The following is a 10,892-nucleotide window of genomic DNA, read 5'->3' as shown; positions in this document are numbered from 1 at the left end:
GAGCAAAAACCTGGTGGGACTGTGCATGTGTGCTAAGATCATTTTAGGAGATGCTTCTCAGTGAGGTGTGTGTGTGTGTGTGTCTGTGTGTGTGTGTGGGTAAAGTAACACAATGGGTGTTTCTTTCTGCTACTTTAGACCCAGGAAACGGAATAAAACAAGCCAGATTCAGTGTTTTATGCGTGAATGCTACACCAATAATGAAAGAGCATTACTGAGTAACACTACGGAGTCCATGCCTTCCTCTTTACGAAGCCAATCCTAGAACATGGGGCTGGTTTTTATCAAGTTATTTCCAGCTTGCACTAGAGAGCAACCAACTCTGATAAATACACACCATATATATACATGCCAGATATGAATGTGGGGCTCTCTGCCACAAGCTCGGTTTTATTTCATCATCTCACCTTTTATTACGGACTCCTCTGACACACCACGCTGTTCTTCTTCGTCTGCGACGAGTAAAACACCAACAATAATAAACTATTAGTTCATCACCACAATCATCATGTCAAAACATCTGGTTCTGTGCAAGCAGCTCATGCTTGTACAATTTTTCATCTAACTGGATAAAAAGAATGAATTTGACATTGATTGAAGTCCACTTTTCCCTGATAAGTCTGTTTGAAATGTGTTTAAATAAGAAGAACTTCAGTCTGGTTAAAACAAGGCCCATAAACAACATGTTTCTTTGAGGTTGCTCTGTTATACTTCTTGAAATCGACTGCAAATTAAGTGTCTGCTTTGGTCCAGTTAAGCAGAACTCTTTAGATTGCATTTTTGGAGAAGAGAAGATATCCACACATTAAATTTGAACACGCTGAATATGAAGGCGAGAATGAAAGAAAAAAAAAAACAGTTTCATTTCCCCATCTCACCTTCCACTTTGGGCTTTTCAAGCAACATGTTGCTTGTTGCTTTCACTGCAACAAGCAACATGCCAATTCTAAGAAAATGCAAGTATTCAATACAAAACATAAAAACCATGCATCCATTTTGGTTGTTAGATTTTCAGTTTACGTTTGTATCGCCGTGCTCTGAACATTGTGCAGTGTGAATATACCTTTATAAGACATGCTGCTCTGGTTAGAGGAACATCATGTTGTTACGATGAACACTTGAAGGTTGCAGCATGTCCCTTAGTGCCATGCTTCAAAAATCTGACCCAGAGTCATTCAGTCAGATTGAAAGATGTCACAGTGAATATTGATGCCTTCCTGTCATCACTGGACACTGAGCCATCCTCACGAACACATTTCAATTCAAAGCTCCAGTTTATTCACATTTATTCTATCATTTAGATGTGCAGTTTAGAGTTTAGATATTTCTCACACTGCTTACACCTGTCATGTTTTGTTCATTTTTACAGATACAATTGCGTTTCCTCATTTGTGCATAGTTTGACATTGTGAGATAATTATTTTATTTTGCTGGTTTAGCTGTTTGTCCTCCTTTCCCTTTTTTTTCACCTCTGACAAATGAAAATTGCTCTGAAATAAGACCTAAAAAATCTAATCTGAGTACTTAAATAAAGATTCACATTAATTTAGGCTTAAATAGTCCATTGAGAATTATTTCATATCGTCCCCACGACCCCCGCAGACGAAGCTTTGGACGTCCTCTAAAACATCTGCAGCTGATGTGTCTGCAAACCGAAGCTTCGATTCTTTATCTGGAAACTTTTCTCTCTGAAAAAAAAAAAAAGATGCATACATTATGGAATTGATTTATGTCAATTTTTGTCTTCACATTGAAGACAAAAACAAGCTCACCTTTCAATGTTTTGTGACATTTATTCTTGTAAACTTTAACTAGGACCAATGTCACCATCAGCAGCAGCCCAGCAGCTAAAGCAAGCAGGGCATAGAAAGCTGGATCTGAAAGTTGGTGGAGAGTCGCGTCTGCCATGATTAGAAAAAAGAGAAGAAACGTTTATGCACATACAACGCTATTTCTCAAACACATTAAAATAACAACTTAGAGTGTTTGAAGTGAGATAATTAAGGCTTTTAGGCATAAATCCAGGTGGTTTGACTTGAACATGTTGTCACATCGGTTTTAGGAGGAAAAAACACCTTCACATAAACTCCTGAGACACTGATAAAGGCTTCATCCTCTACAGAACCAACTACCTGGATTTATAAGAGTTATCTTCTGCAGGTCACTAACAGAACCTGAAAAATTAAACAAAGGATCATAATGAGCAGAGGTTTTGGTTTGAGCTCTTCTCAATAGACATCAACCAACCAATCTGTCTCCAGATTCTAACCTTGGACAGCAAAATAAATACTGTCTAGTTGGCAAAAAAAAAAAACCATATCAACCAAATCCTTCAAACAATCCACTAAAGCCAAGAGATGACGTGTTCAGGATACACTTTTCCCCGATGGTTTTCTCTACATAGTGTCACTTATTTTTCTGTTTTCATGCAGAAAGCATCTGCTCTCAGCTTCCGCAGCAAACACAGCATCACCCAAATAGACTGACATGATCTCATGCAGTTGGTGATGAAGCTGGCAAACAGTGGGGATTCACTTATTCTGTAAGTTTGTGCGAACCCAAGAGCACTTGAATCCCATTCAAGCTGAATTTTGGCTGAGTTTAAATTGTTAAATGTTTTTACACCTGATGTACAAAACTGAGGTTGTTTTCAGTGAGGTGGTTTCTGTAGATGCCTCTCTCACCTACAGAAAGATGAAAGCGGGTGGAGTTTCCAACATTCGCCTCTGGGCCGGAGCCACACCAGTACGTTCCAGCATCTCCTGCTTCCAGCTTCGTGACTGTCACAGAGAAAGAGCTGGAGGAAACATTGATCAGAATGAACCGACTTTGATCCATCATGTCTGTGCAGTTGCTGGCTCTGTCTCCCTTGCAGAGGAACATTGTGTCATTGGGATGCTGGGGTGCATAAGGGCACAGGAAGGTCACACTATGCTCCATCACACCACTCATGTTCTGTGACTTTGCACAGCACGACTCTGCTGAATGAAAATAGAGACATTGGTGTTTTTTATTGGTTTTTTTTTTGAGAGAAAATAGGATGAAATCACAAAAAATCGAGGTAGCCTGCTTGGGTTCTCACCTTTGACCTCTAGTTCAACAGCAGAGAAAACATCAAATCCTGAGATTCTCTGGACTCCACAAAGATACGACCCAGAATCCTTCAGGGTCAGACTAGAAATGGTCACTGTGAATATTCTTGACTTCCTGTCATCAGAGAGTCTGAATCGTCCATCTTGTGTGTTGCTAGAGTTGATCACTGCCTGCTGTTGACATGTGGAGGGCCGGTTTCCTCTGCAGAAGAACTTCAGCTTGTCGACAGACTGAGAGTCGTACGAACAGCTGATGGTCACTGAACCTTCCTCAGTACTTTGGATTTTATTCACCGTGTCGCAACATCTGTCTGACATTAAGATAAACAACAATATAAAAAATAACCTCCTCTTTGAGCATAAAAACAATGATTAATTGAAAGAAACAAAAACTCCTCAAGGAATATTGTTATCTTGTTTACTGTAATTTATTCCAATTTATTCATTTCTATTTATTTATTTATAATGCAGTAATAAAGCATTACTGCTTTATCAGTATCAAGCAGTAATGGAAGCAGTCAGTGTGTGTATCATGCCTAGTTATAACTTAAATAAGTAACTAATAAAACATTATTTAACCTGCATTACTCATTGAGTACATTAGACACCACATATAAAAACGGTTATTGTTTGTCTTGTCCTAATCTTTACTGACATGTTTTGAAACACCAACTTCAATATTTACCTGCTTTTACTTCCAGCTTTCTTTCAATGCTTATATCTTTTCCTATCCTTGTCACGCCACACCAGTATTTCCCAGCGTCATGAAGTCGAAGGGCAGATATGGTCACTGTGAAAACTGGGTTGTTTTATCGTCGTGAATGGAGTATTTTCCACTGCTTCCTTGTGATGTTGTTATAAGAACGTCGGCGTAATGACAGTCGTTGTTGCACAGGTATTTCTGACGACCCTCGAATCCCCGATCATAGGGGCAGGAGAGGTTCACGTCTCCGCCCTCATATCCAAACACCTGGATCGAACCTGCAGCGCTGCTTACAGGTGCTGGAGAGAGGAAACATTAACATGCTTTATTTTTTTAAATATTTTTACTTTAAAATATTGTTTTCTATCTTAATAACTCAATACCAAATGTGTCTGTATGTTTCCATGAGTACATGAAGTACCTTCAGTCAGTTCCTCAGAAACCAGTGGTGTTGTGGTTTTCATTGTGGTGCTCTGATGATAATCCACTGCCAGGAAAAAGAAGAAAAAAACTGTCAGTGTAGATTTCATGTTGTTACAGTTAAAGTTAAACCCGAAATGATTCATACTCCTGGGAAATTAAACATTTAGGTCTAAAGAAAGTAGTTAAAGTTTAGAAGTGTGCTTCTTCTTCTTAGAGGAAGCCATGGTGCTGCGGAGAAATCTCAACTTGACTCTAACAGAGAATCTGAGGATGACGGCAAGGAGGATTTCCAAAGAAATGGAGTTCATCAAACATCCAGTGGAAACATGTCAAAAGCTGGTCAGCAACTTTAAAGTCAGCTTGGCTGCTTCAATGCTAATAAAAGGTTTTCAACCTTGTTAATAAGAAGAGTAAAGGTTTCCCACATGGTGTGTCTATTTGAATGTAAATTAAAGCATCTAAATTATTTTGACCAAAACTGACACACAGTTCACACTGTTTCATTTCTTGTCAGCAGCTAATTTTGTGATTGTCTGGGAAAAGCTGTAGAAACAAAACCTGCCAGAGGTAATAAACACTTTGGGTTTACAGTTGTATATAAAAAAGAAATATGATTCTGTCGGTAAATATTACACACTTGTAACACTTGTGGTGATTTCACTAGCGACTTTCTGATTGCAATATTATTCATATTCACTTCCTGAAATATGAAACGCAGAAAGCCAGCAGCAATCTCATAAACCCTTGTCTTTAATATTCAGGTGATAATTGGAGAGCGTGTGCAGTTTTGTTTGTGCGGTCTCTCAATATATCAAACACACACAGTACCTTTATCCTGTTCCTCTGATGCTGGTGGTGTGGTAGTAATGCTGCTCTGATGCTGATGCACTGTTACAGAAAATAAAACAACTCAATTTTAACACATTGTATTTTTTTTTTTTTACCGTGATCTTTCGTCTACAGTAGCCAAACATCTCAGCACATTCAGGTTAAGTGAACTCTGAGCATTGAAATTTCCACACATGGTCAGATGATCTATGAAAATAGAAAACCAAAGAGGAAAAAAATAACACAAAACATGTCAACACAAATGCACAGTTTCAACCAGGAGCACAGTGAAAGCATAAGATCCCTCTCTGCCCCGTTTCCTCATGTTTTTCAAAACCTCACCGTCTGCGACAAGATCGAAAACTTGGAGGGCAATTGAAGAAGGTCAGACATTGTCATTTGCTAAACTTACCATTCCTGCTGCAACAGGGAGGCCTACTGAAACCGTTCTCTCTGTTTTGTGTGTGTGTGGCCCGGTCTCTCTGTTTTGTGTGTGTGTGGCCTGGTCTCTCTGTTTTGTGTGTGTGTGGCCCGGTCTCTCTGTTTTGTGTGTGTGTGGCCTGGTCTCTCTCACCTTCTGTCGTGATGCTAGGTGGCAGAACCTCGAGGTTTTTTTCTCCTCTTGCATTTTGTTCTCCTTTTTCTGTCACAACCAAGAAGTAAAATGAGGCCAACTATGTAAAAAAACAAGAGAAAAACGCAGCTCATGCTGCAGCATCAAGGTCTACAACAATCGAGGACATCCGTGGCATCAATGTTAATGGATCTAAACTGTACATCATAATTTATGACATATTTTAAAAAAAATTATCAAGCTTATCTAATTTTTGATGATGTTATATTTGTCACCTGTGGGTTTTTTTTTGTCAATTCTACCCAGATTTCTTTCATTAAGAAATGTTCCACTTAAAAGAATTTGAGGTAAGGGTTTCATCTCTCACCTTTGACCTCCAGCTTAAGGGCAGAGAAAACATCAAATCCTGAGATTCTCTGGACTCCACAAAGATACGACCAGAATCCTTCAGGGTCAGACTGGAAATGGTCACTGTGAATATTCTTGACTTCCTGTCATCAGAGAGTCTGAATCGTCCATCTTGTGTGTTTCTAGAGTTGATCACTGCCTGCTGTCGACATGTGGAGGGCCGGTTTCCTCTGCAGAAGAACTTCAGCTTGTCGACAGACTGAGAGTCGTACGGACAGCTGATGGTCACTGAACCTTCCTCAGTACTTTGGATTTTATTCGTCGTGTTGCAACATCTGTCTGACAGGAAGAAAAAACTGTTTTCTACAGCAAAAGTTACAGAAAAATGCAATTCTAAGAAGCAAAGAGACAGAAATGTAGAAATCTTTGAAAACTTTGACGTACTTGTCCAGGCCAGAAATAGTAGAATGTTCATATCATATGTTTTAAGTTTTTAACAATTAAATACTGAAATAATATGACAGTAAACAAAAAGCACAAATCTCTTATTGTATTGTTGTTTTCATTTGAATGAAACAAATTTCTGATCTAATACAAAACATTCAAAATTTTGATGAAGTTTCAAAAATGTGCTTCAAACAATATGAGGTACTATTTTGCTGTTGTTCTGTTTTAGGCAATCTGTGTTCAGTCGTATCAATCTTATTCTCTTCTATGTGAATTTGTTTTTAAATTATGACTCATTTAAGTGTAACACTCTCCAGCTGCCATCTTTGTGCTTTATTCAATCAAAAACATCTTATGTCTATATTTCAGCTGCTGTTGTGGTCATAGTCTTGTTCAGTTCGGCAGCATAACTGATCAATGAATTATTTAAACAAAAAAAGGAATCAACGTGGATCATCCATAGGTTTTTTTTTCTTACTTATCCTTCTTCTTCTGCCTTTAATTTGTTGCTTTGTCTTATTTCTAAGGACAATCCGTTCAATGTAGAAATGAAATTAGTAGAAAAGTAATTTATCATTCCCATGTTTCCACCATCCACCTTGACACACACCGACCTCCCTGGATTCAGCTTTTTTCTCTGCATCTACCAGTGAGCTCATACTTTATTATTCGTATGATTAAGAGTTTGATTATTTACCTGCTTTTACGTCCAGCTTTACTTCAGTGTAGATGTCTTTTCCTGCTCTGGTCACTCCACACCAATATTCCCCGGCGTCCTCCAAACGAAGACCAGAGATGGTCACTGCGACGACTCTTGCTCTTTTGTCGTCGTAAACGGAGTATTTGGTTTCATTTTCTTGTGAGGTCTTGATGAGAAAATCACTGTAGCCACAGCTGTTCTTACACAGGTACTTCTGGTATCTCTCATATCCTGGATCGTACGGACAGGAAACCGTCACATCGCTCCCCTCGTATCCAAACACACGGATCAAACCTGCGGCGCCGCTCACACAGCTCAGAGCTGCTGCAGAGAGAAGACAACATTAACTGAGTTTTCAAGTATTTTCTCCTCTTTAACATTGTGTATAATTTTTTATCATTTTCAGATCTGTTCCCATGAAATAAATGCAATGAAAAGCTTGTTCTTTTTCTATTTTCTTAATCACCTGGCAGAAATATTTGTTTTAAAGAAACTTGTTTGGAGAAGAATCAACACCCAGCAAGACAATTTCCTCAAAATCAAATGTTATAACTTACTGCACAACATGAGCTGCAGGTTTTGAAGGTTCCACATCGTTGGTGAAGACAAGAAACTGAAGCAAAAACCAGAACAAACAGCAGTGAGAAATGTTTCTGAGGAAGCAGTGAGTCAATGGAGCAAACAAAACATTCAGAGCACATTTGGCAGATTTAAATCAACAACTGAGCCGATTTTACTTGGTTTTGCTCCAGAATTTGCATGTATTTCACTCTTTCAGAGTCATTTCAACAACAGATTGAGTTGCTTTCACTCTTTCAGCTGTTAGATGTCAAGAATCCACAGGTGGCAATCCAGAGCAACAGCATCACCTTGTGGCCACTGCGGCTTTTATTCATGTATTATTTATTATTTTTACTGTCGGCTGGAATTAACGAGCCCATGAATGGAATATTGAAGCAGCTATTTCTGTCGTTGTACCTGAACATTGCAAACAGGAAGTTATTAATCATCATTATTTCACACACACACACACACACACACACACACACACACGCACGCACGCACGCACGCACGCACACACACACACACACACACACACACGCACACACACACACACACACACAAACCTACTAAGGCATGATACTCGGTTTTACTGACATCGTGGGGATTCCTACACACGTCTACATCCCAGAATAACACGCGACCCAAACTCTTAAAATCTGCCTCTGAAAATACAATCATGAAGCACTTTCATCCCTAAAGCTTCCTGAATGACCCAAACCAAGAACGTCTGGGTTCTGGAACTCAATAAAAGGATGTATAAGTTCATACATAGATCTCTCTTCTGCTTTTGTTTCCTATGTTTGGTAAAATAGTCACAGCAGTAAATTGTCTGCGAAAATAAAAATAAAAAGAAAAAAAACATGAATAATACATGAATAATCATGATAAATGAATAATAATTAAAAATAATGGTGGATAAAAAGCTTAAGACCAAATGCAAAATTAAATCATATACAAATCTATTAATCTCATGTTAAATAAATACAAAATATTACTTTTATTTAAGTATTTTATATCAGCTTGAGTTATGCAGAACTGATCTGATCATTGCTATGGAAACGATCAGAAGCAAGACGTTGCGGCTGAAGTCCAGTGAGGTCACTGATGAGGTCACTGATGAGGTCACTGATAAGGTCACTGATGAGGTCATAGATGAGGTCACTGATGAGGTCACTGATGAGGTCACTGATGAGGTCATAGATGAGGTCACTGATAAGGTCACTGATAAGGTCACTGATGAGGTCATAGATGACATTTACATCACAATAGATCAAAGAGGTTCTGATGCTTAAAAGATTGAATCTGAAAGCATCAGCCAGAAGAAGATACTGGAGCATCAGAGTAGAGCATCATCATTACACAGCTGTCATGTTTGGCCTAGCTAAAGCATTCGTCCCTTTTCTCATCCCCCTCGGTTGGGGAATTGGCTACGCGGTAACCACCAGCATGCAGAAGCTCACGGATCAGTACTTTTCCGGGAAGGATTCGAAAGAAAACGCCGATCAACGTGGAGAGGAGGATTTGCTCTGGAAGGGTCCAACACCCACTTCCACAGAACAGACCGACCCGAGTGGGACCTCGGCCTCTATCCCTTCAAGGACCGTCCGTACAGAGGACGACACCACTGCCTCTGAGCAAACCTGCCCGGCTGGGGAGGTTTGCTCAGAGCAGACAACTGGTGTGGTGGACTCTGTACCAGACAGTCCTGAGGGGATTCCGACTGTCGACGAACAAACTGACCCGGCCGGGGAAGTTTGTTCAGAGACGGCGGAACATGAGGGCGAGGGAGCGGTGTGTAGAGAAGTCTCCCCCGGCTGGGGAAGACTTGTCTGCGACTGACCTCGCGGCCAAAGCTGTGGCTGACGCCACAGAGAAAGCTTTGGTTTCCCTGGTCCCATCGTTGGCCCTTCCTTTAAATTCTCCTCTCCGCTCGTCTTACACAGGAACTTTTCCAATAAGATGTTCCCTGGCCGAGGAAGCTCAAAATACTCTGTCTGCAACAATTTCCGTTGGCCTAGAGATCGATTGTCCCCCGGAGAGGAAAAAAGAAGAAGTCGGCTCAGCTTTCCAGGGACAGAGGGGACGGCATTGGTGGGCCATGGACTAGCGGACGATGGACTCCGCTACAGCTGGGTGGACGCTGCTCTCCAGAGCGTCCTGAACCTGGGCGTCACACGGAGGTGTCTCGCTCAGGAAAGGGACTTTCTGGAGGCTTCGTCCATCCCCAGTTGGACGAGGCTCATCCTCTCTGCGGTCCGTGACCCCGGCAGACATTTTTGTACGGAGGACCTTTCCCCGGTGTTGATGGAGCTGAGGGAGAGGTGTCAGCCATCGGACCTGGGAAGGGACTTGGATATAAAATGTTTGTTGGAGTCGTCCATGGTCTGGCTGGACGCTTTCGGAAGTGCCACAGATAGGGAGTTGTACAACAACAACTCTTGTTCTGTCTGTGGCACGATGTTTCTTGAGCTGCTAAACAACGGCTCCCTGATCTCCCTTCCACCGGTGAGATTTCCAGCCAGCATTGCAACGCTCTTGTACTACTGGCTGGATGTGCGGGGGAAACGCCGTTGTTCAGTGTGCGAGTCGGCCTTGGAGAGAAAGCACTGCCTTACTAACAATAAGGTGCTAGTGTTTTTCCTCCACAGGCTGACCAGGAAACACCGGATAGTTTCCAGTCAGGTCGTGGATGTGCCGGCCAAATGCAAAGGTGGTACTGAAAGGTACCACCTGTCTTCCGTTGTTTGTGGGGGATCCGAGCCGACCCACTTCTACACTTATGTAGTGAAAGGGGGACAACTAACCAAGGCCACAAACCAGAACGTCTGCAGTGTGGACTTCACTGACTGCACTGAGGACATTTCCACTAATGGATTCATTTTTATTTACGAAAAATTGTAACATCTGTGACAGTTATACGGCCCTCCGGAAGATGATGAAGGTGCCTTTGGAGAGAAGCCGAAAATATTAAATTCAAAAGAAGAAAAAGATCCCAGAAGACCTAACATTTATGGGACAGGAAAGACCACTGGGAGGGAGGACCACTCGGAGGGAGGACCACTCGGAGGGAGGACCACTCGGAGGGAGGACCAATCGGAGGAGGACCACTCGGAGGGAGGACCACTCGGAGGGAGGACCAATCGGAGGGAGGACCACTCGGAGGGAGGACCAGTAGGAGGCGAGGACACGGAGGGAGGACACGGAGGAGGACAC

General features: G+C 41.4%; 1 protein-coding gene and 1 pseudogene across 1 annotated transcript in view; both read right to left on the bottom strand.

Moving 5' to 3' along the window:
• Positions 1–1,269: 1,269 nt before the first annotated feature.
• Positions 1,270–10,892, bottom strand: part of LOC129367177 (polymeric immunoglobulin receptor-like) — a 21,480-nt pseudogene continuing 11,857 nt past the window's right edge.
• Positions 6,157–10,892, bottom strand: part of LOC129367083 (CMRF35-like molecule 3) — a 6,612-nt gene continuing 1,876 nt past the window's right edge. Inside the window, exons 2-4 of the mRNA XM_055041334.1 lie at positions 7,673–7,728; positions 7,113–7,439; positions 6,157–6,303 (exon numbers count right to left, since the gene is read on the bottom strand). Of these exons, the coding sequence (XP_054897309.1) occupies positions 6,254–6,303; positions 7,113–7,439; positions 7,673–7,709 (414 nt within the window). The 5' untranslated portion in view covers positions 7,710–7,728 and the 3' untranslated portion in view covers positions 6,157–6,253. The remainder of the gene's footprint in view (positions 6,304–7,112; positions 7,440–7,672; positions 7,729–10,892) is intronic.

Source organism: Poeciliopsis prolifica, unplaced genomic scaffold (genome assembly GCF_027474105.1).
Source record: "Poeciliopsis prolifica strain line A6 unplaced genomic scaffold, Auburn_PproV2 SCAFFOLD016, whole genome shotgun sequence".
In the NCBI taxonomy this organism is placed as follows: Eukaryota; Metazoa; Chordata; class Actinopteri; order Cyprinodontiformes; family Poeciliidae; genus Poeciliopsis; species Poeciliopsis prolifica.
The sequence above is the reverse complement of the archived record's forward strand: the minus strand, read 5'-3'. Positions and strand labels throughout refer to the sequence as shown.